This window comes from Tachysurus vachellii, chromosome 18 (genome assembly GCF_030014155.1).
Source record: "Tachysurus vachellii isolate PV-2020 chromosome 18, HZAU_Pvac_v1, whole genome shotgun sequence".
Lineage (NCBI taxonomy): Eukaryota > Metazoa > Chordata > Actinopteri > Siluriformes > Bagridae > Tachysurus > Tachysurus vachellii.
In genome coordinates, this window is record NC_083477.1 from 8,840,020 (window position 1) to 8,866,587 (window position 26,568).

General features: G+C 39.0%; 3 protein-coding genes across 5 annotated transcripts in view; all 3 read left to right on the forward strand.

The window, feature by feature from the left end:
- The first annotated feature begins 1,124 nt into the window (after positions 1 to 1,124).
- On the forward strand, positions 1,125 to 11,559 carry LOC132861706 (proline-rich transmembrane protein 2). Its single transcript, XM_060893272.1, has 5 exons — positions 1,125 to 1,324; positions 4,712 to 5,064; positions 5,210 to 5,514; positions 5,877 to 6,009; positions 6,360 to 11,559. Exons 2-5 carry the CDS (start codon positions 4,803 to 4,805, stop codon positions 6,374 to 6,376), a joined length of 717 nt encoding a protein of 238 aa, XP_060749255.1. The 5' UTR covers positions 1,125 to 1,324; positions 4,712 to 4,802; the 3' UTR covers positions 6,377 to 11,559.
- A 5,641-nt stretch (positions 11,560 to 17,200) lies between these two features.
- Positions 17,201 to 23,570, forward strand: zgc:66443 (uncharacterized protein LOC406856 homolog). Its single transcript, XM_060893088.1, has 2 exons — positions 17,201 to 17,485; positions 21,526 to 23,570. Exons 1-2 carry the CDS (start codon positions 17,308 to 17,310, stop codon positions 22,518 to 22,520), a joined length of 1,173 nt encoding a protein of 390 aa, XP_060749071.1. The 5' UTR covers positions 17,201 to 17,307; the 3' UTR covers positions 22,521 to 23,570.
- A 1,028-nt stretch (positions 23,571 to 24,598) lies between these two features.
- LOC132861742 (uncharacterized) overlaps positions 24,599 to 26,568 on the forward strand; it is a 21,918-nt gene continuing 19,948 nt past the window's right edge. For all 3 annotated transcript variants that reach the window (XM_060893337.1, XM_060893335.1, XM_060893336.1), the window contains exon 1: positions 24,599 to 24,935. In XM_060893337.1, coding sequence (XP_060749320.1) covers positions 24,746 to 24,935 — 190 coding nt within the window. In that variant the 5' untranslated portion in view covers positions 24,599 to 24,745. The remainder of the gene's footprint in view (positions 24,936 to 26,568) is intronic.

Consider the following 26,568-nt stretch of genomic DNA (forward strand, 5'->3'; position numbering starts at 1 on the left):
AAAAAAGACAAATTCCTATACTTTTCTCATAATACCCTTTTTTTTACTTTAATTGAAATACTTACTTGTAATGTACAACTTGTAAGATGTTTTTCTGTAGTAACACAATTTTGCCTTGTACTAAAAAGTATCCTGTTTTTAGTTTGATGTATTCACATAATGTAATATTTTTACTTAGGATCTAAATATGTTTTCTTCTTTCGTGTAGTAACAAGATGGTTCCTCAGATTTAGTGTAATAATGAGGTGTTCAGTTGTAATAACAATATGTTTTCACCTAACAATGAAATGTGTATTGTAATCAGGGATGTGGTAGCATAGTGGTTAAGGTGTTGGACTGCTGACCAGAAGGTCATGAGTTTGAAATCCAGGTCCACTAAGCTGCCACTGCTGGGACCCTGAGCAAGGCCCTTAATGCTCAGTTGTATAAATTGTAAGTCACTCTTTATAAGGGTGTCTGCTAAATGCCAGAAATATAAATGTAATCATTTCTTGCGTGGCAGCAATGCGTTTCACTTCTGTACCAGAACATTTAGTCCTGTAGAAAAAACAATAATGCATCTAGACATCATCTCACTGTCACTCTGATCTTTTATTTCTATTTACATATATTATGAATTGGTGTGTATATTTTTATACAGCATGCACATATACATTCTTTTTTTAACAGCAAAATCTAGAAAATAGGTCACAACAGAGCAGAGCTGTGTTCCTGAATAATAAAAGGTACACACACAAACACACACGTGACATGAAATATCTTGAAAACCTACAGCAGCATCCCATTTCGTTTGGCTTTCATGACTACAGATGTAAGTGTAAAAACATGAATTGTCGGGGTAAAATTCATCTGGAGAATCCTGAAAAATACAGAATGCTCAATCAGCGAGGATGACAAACTGGAAAAGGTTTATTGTTTGCTCTATTTCACTCATTTTGGCGCAGGAAATGAACCAGTCCGTTATGTGCTAATTAAACAGCCCAGAGTTACGGGCACCTCCTTCTGTACACGAGAGCACTCCCCATCCCTCTCTATCGACACACACACACACACACACACACACACACACACACACACACACACACACACACACACACACACACACACACACACACACACACAGCGCAGTGAGAGTGAGAGAAGCGCTGGCCGAGAAGCGCAGTCATAAAAATACAGTCTGTCTCACAGCCTGATCTCCCTGATTCGATCACGCGCTCAGTAAATTCACGCATCTCTCTACCAAGTTCATTATAGTTCTCTATTTCTTTTATTCCAACATGATAAAGTGCACTGGAATATTCTCCTGCGCTTCGCACTAGAAAAGGTGGGTCTGCATGTCTCCGTCTATTCTTTTGCGCATCGAGGGTTTGCGTTTGAGGCCAGTGTTTAGACGCGTTGCTCTCTGTGGGTGTGTCACGCTTTTACGTTACGCACTGAAATCCATAATATTAATTTATAATAATATTATTATTATATATAAACTTTATCATTGATAGGAAAACATTCAGATAGCTTCAATAACATAATGCACGCAAACTTGTGCCTTTATTTCCTCCAGGCTGTTTAAGAGTTGAAGGACACTGAAGGTGCATTTCTGGATATTTATTTAAAAAAAAAAAAAAAAAAAAAAAAAAAAAAGATAATGTGTGTCGTATCTCCTTTTCCTCTACACCCAAATGTACTGATATGCTTGAGTATCATCACTCATATGCATAAAATACCCTAAACTCTTGTTGTCAATGACAACGCACAGCAGTGGTGTTGGGGTGCTGTAAAGGTGTAGCTGTCTCCCCATACATCCTATATATCAATATAATATCAGCAGGCATAAGAGAACTTTATCGCTGATATCAAAATGTATAAGCATTGTATTTTTTCATTCTAGTAATCTTATTATTCACATTATTCACATCTAGTAACCTGCATCATTTTAATATTTTGGTTTGCATTTCATTTGGGAATTAGGTTTTTTTTGTGTCATCTCATCCTTCAGCCACCCCCCTTCTTTCTCTTTCTTTAGCCCAAACAAAGCAGAAAATCACTGTTTTGAGAAGCATGACAATCAGACAGCAATGCAATACAGTATTTATAGGTAAAATGAGAGGATTCATAGGTAGAATTAAGATTAAAGTGTAGGTTGTGCACTGTTTTGTGTGTAGCAAAGTAAAAGCTATTGACATTAGACAAATGCACATGTTCACTTAGACCTAAAGGCGATTAGGAACCTCTTGTAATTTGAACCTAATCACAGGCGACAAATTAGGAAAACAGGCATAATTTGGCTCTGATTGCATATTCGGATGGCTATCAAAGCCAGATCAAAGCAGCTGTTTAGTGAGACAAACAAAGGTCTCCGCAGGAAAGATTCAAAATCTCTACTGAAAAAAACACAAATAAATAAATAAAGACTTGGGAGCCCAGGAATAGATTCTGTATTCAGTCTGTACATTTACTTCCTTTTAGAGCACAGAATTGATGAAAGCAGGATGCAGCTTAATGTATGTTCTCTTATGGACTCCTTTTTTTTTCCCTCTATAATTTCTTTTATCAGCATATTATACTGGGGTAGCAGGTGCACTAGCTGTACTGTAGTGACAGGTTAAGTTAAGGGCACAGTACGTGGTACAGAACCAAGCTTGTCTTTGATTCTATTCTATTAATTTTTATATTATTCTTTATAGTAACCTTTTGTTCTATGTGAATGATCTGTAAAGCTGCTTTGAGTGTCAATTGTAATAAGTGCTATACAAATAAACTTGAATTGAATTTAATTGAATTGAATTTGAAGCCACACTTAGAAACAGCTAAAACAGCAGCATGGACATTTCTTCATGAGCTCAGCTATTGACATACTGCATATTTTAGTTTTTGGACAGAGGTTTGTTGTTATTGTTAGACTATTAAGAGCATATAATCACATTTAAAGGTGTGGTTTGGATTATGGGGGGCACGGTGGCTTAGTGGTTAGCACGTTCGCCTCACACCTCCAGGGTTGGGGGTTCGATTCCCGCCTCCACCTTGTGTGTGTGGAGTTTGCATGTTCTCCCCGGGCCTCGGGAGTTTCCTCCGAGTACTCCGGGTTCCTCCCCCGGTCCAAAGACATGCATGATAGGTTGATTGGCATCTCTGGAAAAAATTGTCCGTAGTGTGTGATTGCATGAGTGAATGAGAGTGTGTGTGTGCCCTGCGATGGATTGGCACTCCGTCCAGGGTGTATCCTGCCTTGATGCCCAATGACGCCTGAGATAGGCACAGGCTCCCCGTGACCCAAGGTAGTTCGGACAAGCGGTAGAAAATGAGTGAGTGAGTGAGGGTTTGGATTACTGATTTCTAGATGTTTAATAATGCCTTAGAAAAGTAATATTTATAAGGTTGGCACTTGTATTATGCAATTAATGTCTGCCTTCATAATTTCTAGCCTATTGTTTACATTATTCTGTCTCTGTATTTAGTTCCTCCCTTATTTAGAAAAGGACCGCTCATCTCTGCCTTTTTCTCCAAGAGGAATATATTTATAGTTTTATAAGACAGGCTGGTATCAGCCTGTTGGTGTTTGAAATTGAAGGCTTGCCAGTGTCTTTGTTCAATTTGTAGATCAGCTCAAATACAGCAGAGGGAATTTACCATTATGAAATGCTCCTTAAACACAGCGGCTCCCATCCAGACCATAGATCATCGACCAGAATGCAGGACAGGCTTGTGGGTAGCAGAGAAGCAGAGCCGTTACATGGTGTGTGTAGGGTCTGTGTGGTGGAGAAGATGGCTAGTAGAGATGGTAATAGTCATGTTAACCCCTCCATATGATTTCACTATGGACAAAGTTTCCTTTTCCAATTCCTTTTCAGAGCTATGGAGATAGTTTGTGTAGCTATACAGTATATACAGTATTTGTATTGGTTATCTTTCCAAGTTCCTAAACAGTACAGCACTGAAACAAATCTATAATGATACAGTAGAGGAGATGTGAACTCCATGTGATCTTTTGCATATATATAACATCTGTTTGACTGTATATTTATAATCACACCCTCCAGTGTCACCCATATGAGTTCCCCTTTGAATCTGGTTCCTTTCAAGGTGTCTAGTTTTTCCTTTCCACTGCTGCCTGAGTCACCTCAGACTTGCTCATTGGGGATAAATACATACACGTTGTGGACTAAATCTATCTAATATTAATCTTGAATTCTGTATTCTATTAATCTTTATATTATTCTTTATATTAACCTTTTGTTCTATGTTTATGTTCTGTAAAGCTGCTTTGAGACAATGTCAATTGTAAAAAGCGCTATACAAATAAACTTGAAGTGAATTAATTGAATTGAATTAGATTTGCTGTGTTCAGAATCTGTCTGTTCATTACACCATCCTGGAATTGTAAGATGCCTCTGCTGTTTTTTTTTGCTGTGAGGTGAACTGCAATTGAAATAATACATTTATAAACCTTCACCTTTCAACCAACAAGCTCCACCCCTCTGTTTAAGCCTAAAATAAAGAAAGTAGTCAGATCATGTGCTGAATTTTGCATTGATAATTTATTTGTTAAATGGCAGACCTTGATACACTTGATGGCCACAGCCTTGTACTGGTCTACTGCCTTGTACATCTTATGTCTTATATTTCAGAAATATTTTTGTTATTATTGGAAATCTTCATTAACATCATTAACTTTATGAAAATGTTTCATATTCTTCCTTTTAATTCTTTTCCGCAGTTTAATCGGACAACATATTATAGCCATAACAGAGCACATTAAACGTAGTCTGAAAAGGAATTTGGCATTTTGGAAATACTGCATCTTCAAGATGGCTCTGAACACAGACACCAACCAACCAACTACTGCCCTAAGTGTAGGGCAGGAAGAAGAGCAGCAACATACTGAACAACTGACTACTCAACAACCAGATGAAAGGTCTGACCAGATCCCCATTACCTCTCAGCCAGTAAAGACTGAGCATCAAGATGCGCCAACTGACTCAGAGTCTGCTCCTGCTCCAGAAAGCTCGGTCCAGTTGAATGGCCTGGCCAGAGACCACCTGTCAGTCATCGATGAAAAGATGGAAATAAGTAAAGACCGAAATTTTTGCAAACCTCTTCTTCATATTATGTGCTGTCCCTCTGGCAAACATTTCATTACAAAATTCAAAATATTCCTACTTTTTCAAAATTTCCTTTTCTTTTTCATATATGCCATTTCTTTCTCCTTTAACAGGTAATGGAGTCTGCCCTAACGCTGTGGATGCTTCTCCTCCTACCTCTTCCCGTTCTTCTCCACCTCGTCATCATAACTTTAAGGCTGGTCATGTTCATGCTAATGGCCATGCCCGCCTCGGCAGCCGCTCAGGTTCTATGAGCCATGTTGGTTCGCCTCGGCCTTCACTTAGCCGCCAGCCTAGTGCTCTCACTGAGAGTGTCGGAGAAGACACCAAGCCCAACGATTACCTTTTCCTGGCCATACTTGCCTGCTTCTGCCCTCTCTGGCCTATCAACATCGTTGGCTTGACCTTTTCTGTTATGGTACGATTGTTTAAAATTATGTAGAGAAATTAATTAGAATTCTTGATAAATAGTCAATATTCTCTCTCTCTCTCTCTCTCTCTCTCTCTCTCTCTCTCTCTCTCTCTCTCTCTCTCTCTATATATATATATATATATATATATATATATATATATATATATATATATATATATATATATATATATATATATGTGGTTACTGTTAGTGTATATTTTTTATTATTATTTTCGAAATAATTACGAATGGGTCACGCTTACATATTTTTTCTAGAGTCTACTCAAGATACCTATAATTTCTCATTTTCTTTTTTTTCTTTTGAATGATTAATCTTCCTTTCTTTTCCCTCTTGTTCTGTTGTACAGTCTCGATACAGTCTGCAACAAGGGAACGTTGATGGAGCGCGGCGTCTTGGCCGCAACGCGAAGATCCTCTCAATTGTCTCTCTTTTGGGTGGAATTCTCATAATTACTGCTGCCATCTTCATCAACTGGGGACGTGAGTTTCACATGAGCTATGAATCATGTAACTTGGAAAAATAAAATAAAAAAAGATTTTTTTTAAATTGTATTGGAAAATTGAATAATGACAATTCTATTTAACAGACAATATCATTGGGCATTTAATGGGTTTTTCTTTTAATGATCTTTAAAAAGTGATATGCTAAAATCTGAACCTGTTTCACATTTTCCCAAATTATTATGCTTTTATTTTGAAGTATAGGTCATGTTGAGTGAATATACTTTAATGTCTCCATAATGCTCATTCATTAATAATGAATCATATTCTTGCAATTTATTCCTTCTTTTGTTATGGTACTATATCTAACCACTTTCCATCTGTTCTAGTAATATTAAAGTCCTGAGGGTTGCCATGACAGTCAGACCAAGGAGGAATTTATGTCCAACCAACTGATCAAAGATGACCGTCGTCCTCCTCTAACCCTGCATTTCCACATTTTACTAAAGCACCTCAAGATTTGTTTATCACTTCTTTTCTACTTTGTATCAGGTTGCTGAGACCAAGCATCCCCATTTCATCTGTAGAAACAAAATCCAGAGTGAATACTTCCCCAGCACTTTGAATGGAGGTATAAATGACTGAAGCCAGCGGAATCGTAACATGCATGTTTTATAGGTTTTTTCCAGCAAAAGGACTGATTGCTTTTAAATGATGTCAGCAAAGAGGCATTAATGATCTCATTTCCTTTCTAAAGTCCCTGTGTGTGTGTGTGTGTGTGCGTGTGTGTGTGTGTGTGTGTGTATGAGTGACAGAGAGAGAGAGAGAGAGAGAGAGAGAGAGAGAGAGAGAGAGAGAGAGAGAGAGAGAGAGAGAGAGAGAGAGAGAGAGAGAGAGAGAGAGAGAATAAAAGAGCACAGTGTTTAACGAAGGCACTTAGAGAATACATGAAAGATGAAATGTTCCTCTGCTACCAAGGATACACACTTTCTGAATAATTATTCGGATTCTTAAATAAAGAGAATAACTAATACTAAATATAATGACAGGAAAGAAAATGACCAAAATGTAGATGATGAAACAGAGACAGTGGAACGAAAAAACAGGCTGAGAATCTGATGAACCCAGCAAGCAGAATCTCTATCCAGCATTCTCTGCTAGACACGATCGAAATCCCTGAGAAGAGGACAATAAAAGAAACTAGCATGCGCACTCCTACGGTGTTTCTTCTGCTTTAGTTTTTTTTTTCTTAATATGTAGTTTATGTAGTTATGTTCACAAACTAATATTTGGCACATTATCAGAGGTGGATTTCTGAGAGATAAACCAATGCAGGTGAACATACAAAGAATCACAGACAGTACAGCTATAGTGCATTGATGCTGTGGAGTAGGAAGAAGGGAGGGGAACAGGGCTGAACTGAGCTGCAGTCCTTTGTTTCACACAGATGGAGAGATGAGAAGGGGGAGGATGGGAAGGAGGGAGGGAGGTGGTAAACTGCTGATGAAAAGATACTCTAGAGATGGAGAGATGCAAGGAATTGCAGAAAAGAAGGACGCAGGCACACCTTCTGATTGGTCCTGTATTGTGTGTGTGTGTGTGTGTGTGTGTGTGTGTGTGTGTGTGTGTGTGTGTGTGTGAAAGAGAGAAAGAGGGAGAGAGGGAGAGAGTACAAGGGGGGGTGTAATGCGGTATTCCCCCTGTACCCTCCCCCTTTCCTTTTCTAGACTTACCAGACCACCAGTACAACCATGTGAAGAAGAATTGGTGTTAAGTTAGCATTTTTTGTCTTTTTTTAAGTTTGTGTAACTGCATACAATAGATCTTAATGTTTACAATACCAGTATCAGCCTGCACAATCACATTCTATAAATGCAAAATCAACACAGCTGAATCTATTCCCTTGATTGAGTAAATTAATGTCACTCATCAGTGTTATACCCGAATTCCCTTCTGTTTGGGTAGCTATGCCTAAACACAATCTGTGCCAAGTTAGCTAGCTTTTTATTGTGTGTGTGTGTGTGTGTGTGTGTGTGTGTGAGAGAGAGAGAGAGAGAGAGAGAGAGAGAGAGAGAGAGAGAGAGAGAGAGAGAGAGAGATGATGATGATAATTCTCCTGTGTTAATCATAATATCCCAGTCAACAAAAATGTGGTATTTCAACATTGATTATTTCATATACATTTTATTATGTATGTTTGTCATGAAAGAGTCTAAATGTACTTCCTGAGTAAACTCTTTCTTATTTAATTTGTTGGGGAAAAAAGGTAAGATGCTCACAGACCACCTATTTTACATGGTTGCTGTTTACAGTCTAATTGTTTTACTGACGAAAGCCGAACAGAAGTGACGAGTGTTTTTTATCTATTTTGTGAAGGTTTTCAGAAGGCAAGTCCTTCGTTTTGTAGCACTTTGTAAATATGTGATATTTATGGAAACTCTGTATACGACAAGGTTTACAGCATGGTAAAGCACCGCGGCCACATGCTGGGTCCAGTGACATGCAGGCTGCAGAGTCCTGTTATCTGTTGTCAGTATAAAAGCTGCACAAATGAGGTTTTGTCCACTAGAGGTCAAGGTGGCACTAGATTAAGCACCTGGATGATTCAGAGGTAAACCAATGAACTGTGTCTAAGACTGGGCTTGAATAAAACTGGAGGTCAGTACTTCAGTATTCAGTACTGAATACTTTCTACATTAGTACACAATGTTCAAGGACCCATTGTTTTTGTTCTGTATTCTTAGTGGACAAAATCTATAAACGTGGATGGTTCAAATGTGGTGGTATTTAAATGAATAGGCAGAAATTGTATTGGACTGCAACCTTTGCTGCATTTTACATAACTATGACAACTTCTATTATGATTTGTATTGTGCACCATTTTGCTCAGTTCTCTTGCTTCCCTCAAATATTAAATAACCTGTAGCATGCTTAATTTTTATCCTTAGCATTAATCCTAAAGATGCTGCGCAGCTGTGTGAGAAACTTGGCTTTGTTTCTGTTCTCTTGAAATGCTTTAACTGGCTGAAGATATTTACTCTGCCTGCACTGCTAGCTTTCCTAATGTATATACTAATGTATATATTTATACGTATATATTTGTACTGCGTTATTCTTTAATGAATATTAGATTATTAGTAACGCAAATCCTCGACTGTTATCACTGCAGTGGTTTCATGCATTCTATTGTTATACTATATTAATTGTTTAACATATTTTTATGGTTATGTATTTCAAAGTTGTTGCCTGCAGTCGAATGCAAAAGTTTAGGAAGCCCTGACGAGTTCCATGATTTTCATTTATAAATATTTGGGTGTTTGGATCAGCAATTTCATTTTGATTTATAAATAACTGAAGGACACACTAATGTTTCAGTAGTGAAGTGAGGTTTATTGGATTAACAGAAAATGCACAATGTGCATCAAAACGAAATTAGACAGGTGCATAAATTTGGGCACCCCAACAGAAAAAAAAAAAAAAAAAAAAAACCAAACATCAATATTTAGTAGAGCCTCCTTTAGCATAAATAACAGCCTCTAGACGCTTCCTATAGCCTGTAATGTGTGTCTGAATTCTGGATGAATATTTTGGACCATTCCTCCTTACAACACATCTCCAGTTCTGTTAGGTTTAGTGGTTGCAGAGCATGGACAGCCCTCTTCAAATCACCCCACAGATGTTCAATGATAATCAGGTCTGAGGATTGGGATGGCCATTCCAGAACATTATACTTGTTCCTCTGCATAAATGCCCAAGTAGATTTTGAGCAGTGTTTTGGGTCATTGTCTTGTTGAAATATCCAGCCCTTCAACTTTGTGACCGATTCCTCAACATTATTCTCAAGAATCTGCTGATATTGAGTGGACTCCATGCGATCCTCAACTTTGGCCAGATTCCCAGTACCGGCACTCTCCCCACAGCATGATGGAACCTCCACCAGATTTTACTGTGGGGAGCAAGTGTTGTTCTTGGAATGCTGTGTTCTTTTGTCACCATGCAAAACGCCCCTTGTTATGACCAAATAACCCAATCTTTGTTTCATCACTCAACAGCACCTTAAAAAAACGAAGCTGGCTTGTCCAAATGTGCGTTTGCATACCTCAAGCGACTCCGTTTGTGTCGTGTGTGCAGAAAAGGCTTCTTTTGCATCACTCTCCCGTACAGCTTCACCTTGTGCAAAGTGCGTGGAATTGTTGAACGATGCCCAGTGACACCATCTGCAGCAAGTTGATGTAGTAGGTCTTTGGAGGTGGTCTGTGGGCTGTTTTTGACCGTTCTCACCATCCTTCGCCTTTGCCTCTCCAATATTTTACATGGCCTGCCACTTCTGGCCTTAACAAGAACTGTGCCTGTGGTCTTCCATTTCCTCACTATGTTCCTCACAGTGGACACTGACAGCTTATATCTCTGCCGATAACTTTTTGTAGCCTTCCCCTAAACCATAATGTTGAACAATCTTTGTTTTCACGTCATTTGAGACTTGTTTTGAGGCCTCCATGTTGCCACTTTTCAGAGGAGAGTCAACGAGAACAACAACTTGCAATTGGCCATCTTAAATACCTTTTTCTCATGATTGGCTGCACCTGTCTATGAAGTTCAAGGCTTAATGAGCCACCAAACCAATTGTGTGTTCCACTTAATCAGTGCTTACAGGTTTTCAAAAGTAGTTACAGGTATTCAAATCAACAAAATGGCAAAATTTATGCACCTGTCTAATTTTGTTTTGATGCATATTGCACGTTTTCTGTTAATCCAATAAACCTCATTTCACTACTGAAACATTAGTGTGTCCTTCAGTTATTTGATAGATCAAAATTAAATTGCTGATCATGGAAAATCATGGAAATTGCCAGGGGTTCCTAAACTTTTGCATACAATTATATTGTATATATACAATTATGTACAATACAATATATATAATATGTACATGCACCATAGCTTTGCAGTCAATGGTTTGGCTGTCAGGTTTTACTGGTACATTTCTGAGGTGTGAACTTTGACCTCACGTGTTTACACAGTTTATAACAGAATCCACATGCAGCTTTAGTGACTTTCAGAAGAAGAAATCATCTAATCTTTCCATAACACCAGCAGAGTTTCGGTCTCTGGGTTTCATTTCAGTTTCGCCAGTTCTCCATGTCCTTTCATTTCCATCTGATTAAAAATATGTATTTTTAAAGGACCATGTAAAAAGCACTCTTAAATGCCAGTTCTTTTTGTCCTTCTTTTTGTCAGTGAATGTACTTTCCTTCACTGTATTATCTCGCCCATTATGTTGGGTAAGCCACCAGTGCCAGAGGTTGATGCTTTTTTCTCTATAAATTAATGTTTCTTGCATTATGACAAGCCTGACTGCTTCTATAATCCTAACTTGGTGCAGACTTGCCTGTGCATGCCTTAAACAGATTGCTTTTAACCAACAATATGTGATGTACACAGTATGTTGAACAAGGCCTTTGATCAAGCCCTATGTATTGATCTTGTTTCAGTCCTGACTGATACTAATAATGTTTCAGTGAGCATTGTGAATAAACACTTTCTCATTAGTGGCACTTCTGTGTTGTTTGCCATACAAACACCCTGAGAGATGAGATTATGGTCAATGTACACGCATGTACACGTTATGATCCATGTTATGACCTTTTTGTAAGTTGTCTAGGGTAAGGAGTAACATTTATGGTTATGGTAATTTTTTTGTGGGTGTAGTAAGCAAAGAAATGCAGGGACAAGAAATAACCATGAAATGTGGTTTATTGTCCAGGTGAAAAAAAAGGAGGTAAATGGACAATTCTAACAAAAATATAAAAATGTTAAAACAAGAGAAAATGAGACGGTAGTGACGCCAAAGTAAGTAAAGAAAAATAACAAAACCAACACTAACTGTTTTAACCCTCTAACCTAACTAATGAAAATAAACAAGAAAAAAAAGTCTTCAGCGCCGAGCGCCGTATACTTCCCTACTCTAATATATTTAACAAAACATACGGGGTGTCGTACACCTCTTACCTAATGTATTTGACATAGAGTTACCTACGTGTGGTACTATGGAAGTCGCGTGACATTTTACCTGTCCCACTTCCTCTGGTATAACAAAAAGAAACAAAAGAAGCAAAAGCTCCTAAGACAGGAAATGCTATAAAGCAGTCACAAGCATTTTTCTTTTCTCCACTTCAGAGAAATAATAATAATAATAATAAGAAGAAGAAGAAGAAGAAGAAGAAGAAGAAGAAGAAGAAGAAGAAGAAGAAGAAGAAAAAGATTCCTTATTGACATTTGAAAAACATAACCATTCATTAGAAATTTGTTTGCTTTTTAAGCAAAGCTCCTGTCTACTGTTTACTATGCTTAGGACTAAATAATTCTGTTTCTTCCAGATATTTCTAGACTTTACCAGAATTAGGAACACACATGGATGTGGATTGAATGACAACCGATGAAAATACTTTACAATATGCTCAGAAAAGATACCACAGTGAAGGAAAAATACATATTCAGACACTTTATTATTAATATATTTCCAGTGCATAATATATCTACTTCAAATTTTCAGAATGACTTTGTATTCATAGATATGGCCCAAAAAAGGCTTTATTTCTAGAAATAATGAAACAATGCTGCTATAAAGTTTGTGGACCCTTTCTAATGTTTGCAAAAAAAAAAGAAACATCAGAAAAAATTATCAATGCTCACCAGGCTGGAAAATTTTCAAAACGCTGGCTGGATGGGTGGATTAAGATCGGATCATATTTCGGATTAAATTAATTGGGGGGAAAACTATTCAGATGCCAATAAATAACCAAAATTAGTAGTTTGTTGGAAGCTGTTGTTGGCAGTTATAGCTTTGAGAGAAACATACAATATGAAATAATTTGCTCTTTGCACCATTGTGGTTCAGTTTTGGTCCCTTCCTCTTATCAAACTGTCCTTAATTCCTCAAGGTCCTGAGGGAAATCCTTTTATAATTAAGGAGATGACTAGACCAAGAAACACATTGGGATTGTTGATTTGTTAAAATGCTCATCTTCTCTCCAGATTTTAAGATTTTCTTAAAATCTTTTTAAGAATTCTCCTGGTCATGTTTTCTTCGATGATGCACAATGCTAAAGTCCATTCTGCAAAGAAAACAGCCGTAGATCATGATGTTCCCACCTCCATCTTGTCTTTGTGGACATGGTGTTTTTGGAATCATATGCACAATCCTTCTTTTTCTAAAAATGACTAACTGAATCGATGCCAAAGAATTCTATATTGGTTTCATCTTTTGTTCCTGAGAGTTCTGATTTGTCTAAAAGCTTGTGTGCACGTTGTTGATGTACGTCTGTTTCTTTTTTAAGCAGAGCATTTCAGTGTGTGTTTAGGCTGTAGGAATGGAGTGGTGCACTTTATTTCTTATTGATCTCGAGTGTCTTGCAGCTCTTTTTCAGAGACTGCTTTCTCACTTACTTTCCATATCTTCATCTGAATGTATTATGAAATGTTTAAAAGGTTGCAACACACCTGGCCAGAGCTGATTAATTGTGAATCCTGCGTATAAGCCAACAGATAAGATAAGATCTTCCCAATAAGTCTTTTATAATTTCTCTGAGAATATTTTTGCAGCATTTATATCTAGACTTTATTTTTATGCAACAATTACACAGTTTTTTTTTCTTCAAATGTTGTGTGTGTAAATTTGAACTGGATATACAATATACAGGAACCATATTAAACAACAAGAACAAAAGTCACTGAATATTTATTTCTCCTCATTGTATAACTCTAAACCTGGTATAGCACACCTAGGCACCTCACATTTAGACACATCACATTTGTGGAGTGGAAATGAAAAAGTTAGCATGAATCTACTGATGGTTTTATGTGCTATAAGTCAAAGATTTGTCAAGATCACAAACATGATCCTTACTCACCAGAAAGGCACTATTAAACACTTCTAGGTGTTTAATAAATGCTTATAGTGCACAAAATATCAAATCAACAAGTTGAAAATTTTCAATACAGACAAATGTATCTAGTATTCATCCTAGTAATATTCATTTTCTAACTTTCCAATATTTGTAGACTTTTTTAGACATTTTTTTTTATCTTATTTTATTGGCAGATAATGTTGAACCTTTCTAAGATTAAATATGTAAAAATTTAAAAGTTATCTGCCAGTAAACAATACTATTTCAAGCTTAAAATTAGTAAATTTTCTAGAATAATAAAATGTATTTTTTTTTATTTTTTTATTGGTTACACACAACCAAACGGTGTATGTTGTGCTGTGAAATTTTGTTATGACTTTTTTCATAGCATAAAAAAAAAAAAAAACAGAAAAAAATAAGTTTTATAATTTCTTTCATGGGGGGCACGGTGGCTTAGTGGTTAGCACGTTTGCCTCACACCTCCAGGGTTGGGGGTTCGATTCCCGCCTCCACCTTGTGTGTGTGGAGTTTGCATGTTCTCCCTGTGCCTCAGGGGTTTCCTCCGGGTACTCTGGTTTCCTCCCCGGTCCAAAGACATGCATGATAGGTTGATTGGCATCTCTGGAAAAAATTGTCTGAAGTGTGTGATTGCATGAGTGAATGAGAGTGTGTGTGTGCCCTGCGATGGGTTGGCACTCCGTCCAGGGTGTATCCTGCCTTGATGCCCAATGACGCCTGAGAGGCACAGGCTCCCCGTGACCCAAGGTAGTTCCGATAAGCGGTAGAAGATGAATGAATGAATGAATGAATGAATGAATGAATGAATTTCTTTCATTATATATGTAATACTGTATTATAAAGGGATTGTATTTAAGATGTTTTTTAAACCAAGCTAATAATGTTTCTGGACAAACAAACTGTAGGACTGGGTGAGCACATGTGACATTTGACTTCTAGTTTATTGTCTGATAGGTGAAGTAATAAATGATTTGCCCGACTCTTTCAGGGTAAAGAAAATCTATATTTGTCTTGTAGCGGCTACTAGTCAGTATTACTGTCATCTGTAGGACAGACATACTGTATACGCTGTGTACTACAAGTAAATAATTAGAGCAATCCAGATTAGGGCTGCTATATTATTGTTCCAGATAAATACTAAAACATTTCTCAGATAACTTATTGAATAGCAGAAAAAAGTACTGACTAGCAGCGAATCTTAGGATTAGTTTAGGATAAGATTAGTCTCTCTCGCTCTTTTTCTCTCTTACTGCTTTTCAGACTCCCACTACATCATGCATTTCCAGGATGTTTCAGTTGCCAGGGCAACTGTTGGTAAGGAGCAGAAAGGAGTGAGGGACTGAGAAAACATGGATGTGCAAAGGGAGTGTACAGTGACGCTAGGGTGCATGGGTGCATGAATTATTCAAAGATTCTGGCAGTGTGGCTGGAAAAGGGGACAGGAGCAAATTGGGAAAAATTGGGACAGGAGCAGGCTTGGATGCTGTAAATGGCAATGGCTGCAGGGTGATGCAGGAGTTTGGAATAGAGAGAGAAAATACATGATGGAAGTAGGAGGAAGGCTCAGGCACAGGATAGAAGCACACCTACAGCAAAAAAAAAGCTATTTTGACTCATTAGTGTAATGTAAGAAAGTTGTGTAAAGATATAGAGATCACCAACCTATGAATTATCACTATTTAAGATTAAGAGGCAGTAAAGGTTCAATTAACAGGGATAGTTTGATGAAAGAACTCTGCATAATGAAGATGAAGTGGGACAATGTACAGTAGTCAAGAGGTTTAAAAAGTAGTTTGTGGCCAAAAGAGTGAGAAAGTGAGACAGATGAGATGTATTTTTAAAAAAAATCATGATATCTTGTACAATTGTGAGTCATGTTTAGTTGTTTAATAGAATATAGGTTTTCACTGCTGATATTAATATACAAGTTAAAGCAGAAGAGCCATGTAATTACATGTATGATGATTAGCAATACCACACACCTTTATAACTCCATTTATAGCATATCTGACTCTGCTTTTTTTATTAGCTGGGGTTATTATGCTTTCCTTTAGTGCTTCAGCTGCACCATACTAAAGATTTTTCCCCAAATAGCCATATCGGTGTTTGTGCTTTGACTCCCATTTGATCTTCATTATGGTTTATTCAAGTCGGTCAATACGTTCAGGTTTCTCTGTTGACTTTGCACTAACTCCATGTTATTGCAGTAGTGAAACCAACCAGGTTCCTGCTGTGGATGTGCTCTCCATCACACAGTGCAGTGAGAGTGGAGAGAAAGAGCTAGTGATTAGAAAATGTCACGGAGGGATAGAGGAGATAAACAAGCTGCCTAAGAGCACAAATATATTAACCCAGGGGGATTTAATTATACATTCTAATGAAATTACCCAATTAATGAATCTGATATAAGTGGGAGAGGTTGCATCCCTGCCCTAGTGTTTGGCAAGTTGCAGGCCTCTAGTTTGACAGTAATAGGAACTGAAAGTGAGACTGAGGAAGTGAAAGTGGAGACACTGGGGTAGATATAGCACAATTACTCTCACAGTTCAAACTCTCCACTTATCTCTGATAGACTACCGGTCAACTTCTGCCCAACGGTTTTACAACAAAACCGGTCTGATTCGATGTGATATTGTTGTCATTCTGGTGGTGATGATGATGATGATGATGATGATGATGATGATGAAGATGATGAGTCTGGTCTCAGTTAAATCCCCAAAGTAATCAGTGGGATTAAGGTGAAAGCCACTCGAGTTCTTCCAAACCAACCTTGTCTTCATGGAGCTGACTTTGTGCACAGGCAAACTGTCATGCTGGAACAGGCTTAGACTCCAAAGGTCCAGTATATATAGCCAGTATCAAGGAGTCTTGATATTTTTAAATCAGACATCCTGGCAGAATACTATGCAGATTTTAATTCTGATTTGCCATGTTTAAGCTCCACACACACACACACTCACTCACTCACACATACACACTCTCTCACACACACAGACATACACACACTCACACACACGCGATCAGTGATGTTTACGTGAGAGGACTGTGACACGTTTCTTGTTGTAGTTCTCTGTGGACACACACACTCACACACACACACACACACGATCAGTGATGTTTCTTGTAGTAGTTCTCTGTGGATTGGTCTGTTTTGGGTTATTCTTCAGTTGTAGAAGATATGGGTGTTATTTAGGTTTTAATTTTTAATGGATACATTTTTAATCAGCGCCGCTCTCAATGGCGCCCCCTGGTGTTTGTGTCACTAATCTCACTCTACGCCAATGATCCGTTCAGCGGACAGCCGGAAGTGATTCGGTGAGTGAAGCTTCTCGCTGACACAGTGGCGCGCGCACACACGGACTCAGCGGCCAAAGCCACCGTGGTGTGTCGTTCAGGCTTCATTGAACTAAACGAAATGTCTAAGTTAGAGCTGTTGAACTCGTATTTGATGGAGCGGCTGTCTGTAGCTGTGCGGGAGATCCTGGAGGCGGTCGAAGCCACGGTAACGGAGTACCGCACAGAGACCGCACAGACACGCGTGGAGAACGAAACCCTCAAACAGCAACTCCAGGAGGTTCTCACTACACTGAGAGGTAATTTACAGCAAGTCATCTGTATCACCGTGTGAGCGGAAAACACTCAAGTCTGGCTGAGTTCCCAGAGGACTCGGTTGCGGCAGAGCTCGCGTGTTCCGTGTTCAGTGAACCAATTAAAGCGCTTGTTGATGTCACGTGACTTCACAGCGGCCGTCAAAACAACACAACTTTTTAAAACAAAAGTCCCTCGTTGAACAGAACTGGCAAGGAATTTGGAAAGTTGCACAATTCTCAATTCCCGGTGAACCCTCCGTGTCAGTGAACTACTCTATATAACATGCCAACAATTATATTTGTGAAATGAACGACACGTTCTGATTTTTTTTTAACGGCTAATGCTGTTAGCACACTCGAGACTGTTCAAGTGTGAGGTTTCTATAGTAACGTTTCTATCTCGGTTTTCTTGGCGCTAAACAAACATTAGTAACGTGGTGTTTGTAGGACAATTAAACAGTCGAGCATTTAAATGAAGGAGATGCAGTGTGTGTTTTTTGATACAGACCAGATTCTGTCCCTATTCTCATTGGTAGTTGCTGCACCAAGTTTCTCCATATTTGCATAAACCAATCCAAACCAAATGACACTGGAGACTCCTTCCATAAATGTTGTTTTTTACTTCATCACCACAGCACTGGTTTCCAAAAACCCTCCGGTTTATCTAGATGTGTACGTCTGTTTCTTTTGTGTAAGTCACATGTTGACGTTTGTGATGAGGTTACAGGTAAGATCATGTTTATGATCCTAAGCTAAACCTTTTTTGCAGGACCTGCTGTTACTCTGGGATTTGTTTTGCATTTCTGCCCAGAATTTAGGTTTCTAATATTTTGGTAAAACTGTTTACCAGTTTTACCATCGTGGGGGGGCACGGTGGCTTAGTGGTTAGCGCGTTCGCCTCACACCTCCAGGGTCGGGGTTCGATTCCCGCCTCCACCTTGTGTGTGTGTGGAGTTTGCATGTTCTCCCCGTGCCTCGGGGGTTTCCTCCGGGTACTCCGGTTTCCTCCCCCGGTCCAAAGACATGCATGGTAGGTTGATTGGCATCTCTGGAAAATTGTCCCTAGTGTGTGTGATTGCGTGAGTGAATGAGTGTGTGTGTGTGCCCTGCGATGGGTTGGCACTCCGTCCAGGGTGTATCCTGCCTTGATGCCCGATGACACCTGAGATAGGCACAGGCTCCCCGTGACCCGAGGTAGTTCGGATAAGCGGTAGAAGATGAATGAATGAATGTTTTGTTGTGCAGGAGAAAATCTTCTGGTAAGGCCATCAGAATAAGACTCTTGCTAACAATACATGAGGTTACCTCATTTTATGTTTACTGGTGTGTTTTATGACTATCATCTGGAACATCTTGTATATTAGGAAAGAAACAGGGATTGTTAGATTGACCTGGCAACTGTCCTTGCTCAGGGTTCCTGCTGTGTCTTTAGGCTGGGCTCATCTCCATCAGAGCTCCTTTCCAGGAAAAAGAAAGGATATTTCCCCACCCTTATTCAATTTACATGGGCTTCTTACGGACATGAAAGCTTGCTCTTGACATTCATAACCCTTAATGCTTTAGTGCTGAATGATTTCCTGAAGTACCAGAACTCATTTAACCACTTTGTTCTACTACTACTACAATTCTTTCTGCTAATTCATAGAATCACAGCTTATTTGGTGGATGGTGTTTTTCCTGTAGCATATAACATGCATTATATATGCATTCTTCTGCAGAATATTCTGTTATTTGAATCCAATCATGATTATACAGAATGTTGAATATGGCTGCGTTGATTTTGCCATTCCACGGACATAACAAACATAATTTGTTTTTATTATTATCGAAGACATTATTGAAGACCTACACCTAGCTTCAGGCTCAATTTATAAAGTGGACCAAAACTTCTCCAAATGCTTCTGCTGCTGTAAAAAATCAGAATCCTATTACTGAATTTATTCGTATGGGTTACACATGCAGCTCATTCCAGATGTTTTGGCACCTTGAAAAGAATAACAGGCTGACATGAGAAGCCTTTATTAACCTCCATCACAGATTCCAGGTCCTCATGGCAGGTACAACTTGAAAAATGTAATCTCTCCAGCAGGTAAACACAAGGGGGTGTGTTCTTTCGGTCTTTATCCAGTGGTTCATGCATGTAAAAGGAATTGGCCAAGGGGCGAGGGTGTTTCACACTCTTTTAACCCTTTGTTAATGTCATTCTAAACCCCTTGTAGAGTAACGTTTTACACTTGTAATTTAAAAACGCTTTGTAACCAAGTTTATCAAGCCCTGCTCCAAAGCAGGGTTGACAATTTTGGATGTCAAGCTGGAATTGATATACTCTGTTCCATATTAACAGCAGCTGATGCATGAGTGTTGACTCTCTTAACACAGTCTCCAAAAGCGTTTACTAAGAACTTGAAAGTTGCTTGTGTCATTCGAAACTGGCAAATCCAGTCACTGTCGGTAAATATGGCATTAGCAACGAAACACCATCAGTCATGATTTAGTCAGCAACCCATAAATTTTCCAGATGAGGAAATGTCACTACCAAAGAAGTAAAAACAAGTCTCTCCATGCTTAAAAGAAACTAAAAAAAAAAATTCATAGAATTTAATCTTCTGTGTTTTCTTTCTTTTGAATTTTGGTCTTTGGTTACTCGCCTTTGTGCCTCTCAAGAGGCTAAAATCCCAAGGAGGATTTATATGCCCACACTTTTTCCTCATTGATGCCAAAGCATAAGATAAGATGATATTTAAAGTGGTCACATGTCGTATTTATTCAGTCATGGTTGTCGATGCTGCAAACATACAAAGAAGATTAACGCAAGTTATCCGAATGTATCGTGTGAAACGTCAGATTATGAAAATATGAGCATTGTGAAATTAACCAGGATTCTAGGGTTTAGAATGACTCAGTGTTATCACAGCTGCGTCCTCTCATTTGGGAGGAACATCAGCTGTTCTCTGAGGCTCTCCTGGGTTATCAAGTTTATCAGCCACTCACTGAGAAAAAGCCCATTCAACCCCTGAGGAGTAACCTAATTTCCATCACCTGTATTCACTTGATTAGTTCATTCACTTCCCATAGCTCATGGGCATAGGGATGTAAATTAACCATTAAACACAAAGCTTTGTCTACCAACTGAGCTCCTGCTTCACCACCACATTCTGGTACAACTCCAACAGCGCTGTTGCAGACTCACTCAATTTATCGATCTCACATCCTTTTTTCTTTTTTTTTTTTGAATCCCAAATTAACTCCTCTACTAAAGGAAGTGTCTCTCCTTTCACCTGAATGGCGCATCCCACTCTTTTCTGGGAGAAAACCGTAGGCTTACATTTGGAAGTGCTGATTTTCATCACAGCTGCTTCACATTCAGCATAGAAACATTCACATGTGTGTTTGAGGGCCAGTAATCATGGAGCCAAAAAGTCTCCTTCTGAAAAGAAAAAAAAAAAAGGGCTATTGCTTGCTGGCCAGACCTGACATGCTGGACTCTTCTCCAACATTGGCTGTGGTTTGATATTCTGTCCATGAAAACTATAACAAGGAGTGGAGATACAACACATCCATGAGTCCAGCATCCACCTTAAGTGGTTTTGAATTAACATTAAGAATGCCTTCTCCAAATCCACTGTTAAAAATAACACAAAAATTATCTGGCATCGTTGAATTTATTTTCGTTTAGTGTTCAGGAGGTGAGTGTAAAGGAGTTTCCTTTATTCAGCATTTTGCTCTTTTCCTGGGTTATAAATAAAAGGTAACAAATTCAAAATCTTTAAGTCACGACTAGTGCCATAATTAAAAAAAACAAGTAAAAATATATGATTTGTTCTATTTCTATATTCACTTTTGGTCATTTCCAGTAAATGTGCTCCTAAAGTATATGTGTAAAAGATGTTTATATATGAGTTCTGAATTGATTGTAAACTGAAGTACAAAGGTAACCTCTTAATATCACAGTGTCTGTGGCTTGTTAGCATGTTATAATGAAAATTCACAAATTATTCTTATTTAAATAATAGAAATTATGATTTTTTTTTCTTACTCTCCAGACCCAGTCAACAGGTCCACCAAATCTGGCTCAGAAGAATTCTCTCCATGTGGGCAGCAGGAGTGGGGCTCGAGCCGGGAAGAAAAAGCAGAAGCTCTAGAAGTGACCCAGAACCAGGTGCTAAGTAATGGTTCAGTCGGGAAGAAGACACTAGACGTGGAGCTAGTTTGCAAAATAGACCCAGATCCTGAGGTAAAAACCCTAGATGAGGACTTGTGCAAGAAGAATCCAACTTCTGCAAACACTGAGAATGAGAACAGGAACACCTGTCAAGAAATGTTGTTGCCTGTTGTAAAACTGCACAGGGTGAAGCTTGAAGAAGAAGAGAAGCAAATTCCAGTATCATTACCAGACATTGACCTTCCTTCAGACTCTCATTCGTACAGCCCTGAATCTTCTCAGAGCGTGCTCAGTCCCAGCACAGGCAGCCATAATGCCTTGATCGCAGAGGTGCCAGAGAGACAAGAGCTCCACAACACAGCTCAGTCGGATCAGACAACAAGCATGGGGAATTTGAGTAAAGAACCGCACAACAAAATACTGTATAAATGTTCACATTGCCGAAAGGCATTCATAGAACTGAAAAAGCTGCAAATGCACCAACAAACCCACGAACGGGCCTTCGGGTGCAACTGGTGCGGCAAGGGCTTCTACCAGTCGGCCGACCTTCGCCGCCACTTGCGCACACACACTGGAGAGAGGCCCTACTTATGCACCTGGTGCTCTAAGAGCTTTAGTCAGAGGAGCAACCTGCGGCGACACGTGCGCATTCACACTGGAGAGAGGCCATATCAGTGCGCCCACTGCGAGCGCAGCTTTAACGACAGTCACACGCTGAAGAAACACCAACGCAAGCATAGTGACGATCGCTACAATTGCTCTTTTTGCGACCAGAGATTCACTGTGGCCAGGTCGCTGCAGCTTCACCTGGTAAAGCAGCACTTCATCGACAGTGTTCAAAGCCAACAGCAAGTGAGCTTTCGGGATCAAACGTAGACTGTACTCCTTTTTTTAGCAACCTGTTGTGCTGAAGTATTGAACTGTCTGATCATTTTTTCAGTATTATTATCCGTTTGGCAAAAGCTCACAGTTTTGGCTGTGCAGTCATGTATGTAGGAAAGACTGTGTGCTTTGTATGATACAGTGATACGTCCATCTGATCCTTATCACTATGATTTAATTACAAGTATGATAAATGTTTCTGCCCCGTGGATTTTTTTTTTTTCACTTTATGTGAATCTCGCATTTACAAAAGATAAAATATCTCTATACTTTCATGAAGTATGTTTGTTTTTTCTACCCTTACTGTGCACAAGGTTTAATTAGCGTGTCATGTCACATCAGTGGAGGTGTTGCAAGAAATGCTGCTTACGGTTATCTGCTGAAGCTGCAAAGAATTCAGAACAGATCTTCCACTCTTTTTCATCAGCATGGATTCAGTTTTGCTGGTGGATATGTAAATAATAGGAGCAACATTATGGGGCAGTAATACATGTGCATGAAAGCAGGTTGTCAGCTCTGTGTATCGCAGGGTTCAGATTTATCAATAAACTAAATCTGCACTACATCAATCATCAGACGTTTGCAATAAATAAGCAATAAATGTCTTATGTTTTGAGGTAAAGTTTAGCCTGGGACTAAATTAACTTCTATGGATTTTTTAGTATAAAACAATGATCTGAGGAGTTCTGCTTCATCTTCAGGAACATAATTAAAGGTGCAGTGTGTAATATTTTAACAGTGCTGCTAGAACATTAATTAGGGATAGTGTCATGTGCTTGCCATTTTTTTCAGTACAGATTGCTTTATAAACAGCAGATGACTCTAAGTTTTATACATAGAAATCACTTTGATTTCGGGCATCTTTTATATTAAATGATTGTTAATAGCCTTTAAAAACTGTTACATAATACAGACTGCACCTTTAAGTGCTTTTCATTTGCATGCTTAACTTGTGATCTCTAACTGGCTGCATTAACACGATGTGACATAAAACGCAGTGGTTCTGACCAAGCTGCTTTCAGATAATAAACTCTGCTTCTATAACATGGTTTCTTTATGTAAATCAGGATATTTGGCTAGAAAATAACAAATGGACTTATGCATGTGTGACTTGTTAAACTTGTTTAGGACATGAGAATGTGTTTGGGAATGGGATGTTGGGATGGATAGGAGCTGGGTATAAAATATAGTGAAAGTGACGTGACATACGGTGACCCATACTCAGAATTTGTTCTCTGCGTTCAACCCATCCAAAGTGCACACACACAGAAGTGAAGACACACACAATGTGAACACACACCCAGAGCAGTGGGCAGCCATTTATGCTGCGGTGCCCAGGGAGCAGTTGGGGGGGTTCGGTGCCTTGCTCAAGGGCACCTCAGTCGTGGCCAGCCCGAGACTCAAACCCACAACCTTAGGGTTAGGAGTCAGACTCTCTAACCATTAGGCCATTAGTAATGAAGTATTATTAAAATAAATGATAATCATATAAAGAATAGTGAAATTAATGATTCATAATGATTTCTATTAGTCAATAATAGTTTATATGCCTGTGTGGACCTGGAGACACAGTCAAGTATCAGAGATGTTAAAATGGAGTTATCAGGTGTTATTTTACTGAAAGGTTACTGCACTGGGGGGCATGGTGGCTTAGTGGTTAGCATGTTCGCCTCACACCTCCAGGGTTGGGGGTTCGATTCCTGCCTCCGCCTTGTGTGTGTGGAGTTTGCATGTTCTCCCCGTGCCCCGGGGGTTTCCTCCGGGTACTCCGGTTTCCTCCCCTGGTCCAAAGACATGCATGATAGGTTGATTGGCACCTCTGGAAAATTGTCCCTAGTGTGTGATTGCGTGAGTGAATGAGAGTGTGTGTGTGCGCCCTGTGATGGGTTGGCACTCCGTCCAGGGTGTATCCTGCCTTGATGCCCGATGACACCTGAGATAGGCACAGGCTCCCCGTGACCCGAGGTAGTTCATATACTGTAAGCGGCAGAAAATGAGTCAGAGTGAGAGAGGGTTACTGCGCTCCGTGCGCAAGGGGGCAGTAAAAAGCCTGTCGCCGTACACAGTAGCGAAGCGCAGCACCGCCGTAGGAAGAAGAGCTGCGCTAACGCGACGGTAGCTAGCTAGGATTTTTTTTTTATTATTATTTATTTTATTTTATTTTTTTAATCCTGCTTCAAAATCAAGCACTGGGAATTCGACAGCGAAAAACTGAGAAGATGACCAAGTTGCAGCTGTTGCACCGAGCTCTAAACGAGCGGCTGATGGCGGCGGTGGAGCAGATCATGGAGATGGTGGGCGGCACAGTGCTGGAGTATGAAGAGGAGACGGTGAGAGCGCGCAAAGAGAACGAGATCCTCAGACGGAGGCTCCGGTGGATGGAGGGCGAAAATCCGACCGACTGGCCAGGTACTGAACAAGTCCCGAGTCATGCTGAGACACGAAATACAGACACAATATCAACCCTTTCCTCACTAGCTAGCATACTGACACCGTAAGCTAGCTTATTCTCTGTCATAATTAGCCCGTTTTCTGCACGAGCGTCAATGTGCCGACTCTCGCATGGTGCACGCTGGGCTTCATGTTATACATAACCTGTAACCTGTCACACCGTTCCAACATACGAAAAGAAAATGTTTTAACAGCTTGCTACAGAAGCAACCGAAAGCCGCTTATCGTTGTCTACCGTTGTCACAGTCGTTTTAAGCTCCGAAATAACGGTGAGCGATTCGAATCGTTCGTTCGAATCGGTTCTTTTTGATGAATCATGTGACTCGGCTCACGAGTATTTATTTATTTATTTTTCACGTTCTTATTAATCGAATCGTTCTAATGCATTCATCAATTCATACATTTTCACACTTAATAAAAAAGGGTTTAGCAACTAAGGATTTTGATAATAGGTTAATACGTGGGAAATGAGTTGATTAGATTGATTAGTTTTAAAACGTATTAAACAAATAGTAATTGAATTAGCAGTGATCTTATTTAAAAACACGTGACCAAGTCGAATGCAGTATTACTGATATTTATCATAATAACCTTTTACACCACTGCAATATAATCAAGTGCTTATATGAGTCTGATGATGCATTCAAACTAACAAGGGTTAGAGTTATTATGCACATTATTATTGTTTCCTTACACGTTATATCATATACATTTTTAAACAATGAAATTGAAAATAAAGGCTAAGGAAATATCCGCTGCTTGAAACCTAAAGCACCTTCGTTTCATTTGTTGGTGTTTGGAATCGACTCCAGAGCTTTAGAAATGACACTTTGTTTTCAGAGTCTGGAATCAGTGAATCGACTCTCTTTGGGATTCCTAAAGCAAAGCAGGATGGCGACTTGATGACTTAACACATAATATATATTAAACATGAATATTGTCTATGATAAGTTAGTTTTTCAAGAATAAGTGAACTATTTGCAGGCTAATTAACTTGAATAGGAGAGTGGACATTATAGTACAATTACACAGTGATGAACAAGCACGATTCAAGCATCACAATGAATACACAACGAAATATTACTCGTATGAAAACACAGTGTAAGGTGTGATGTAGAGAGGTTGTATGGTTTAGAAGAGCTTTTCTTTGTACAAACATTCTCCGCCATTTAATAATGTGTTTTAGTGACTTAGTGCTCTGCAGTTTGCTTCATAATACAGCCCTAATGATCAATAATCAAATTCATCTAGAACTATTTCTATAATTATTATTATTATTATTATTATTATTATTATTATTAGAGTTTGTTGAGTTGTTCCAGCCATACGTAAGAAATAACATTTTAGCTCTGAATTGTCAGGCCATAGTTGTTCTAATTAAGTGAGTGAAGCTATCCAAGCCTCTCTTGCCAAGTGATGTGAAACATGAGAGACGTAATTGTGGCAGGTTAAATATTAAAATCTAATAACGCTCCAGAGTTTCAGGCTGTTATTTGATGATATTGATGCTCAGTCTTATATCGGTGCATCCCTATGTTAACCACAACCATTTTGAGTTTGGTAAAGGACATCACCAGTAAAGTTCATAATG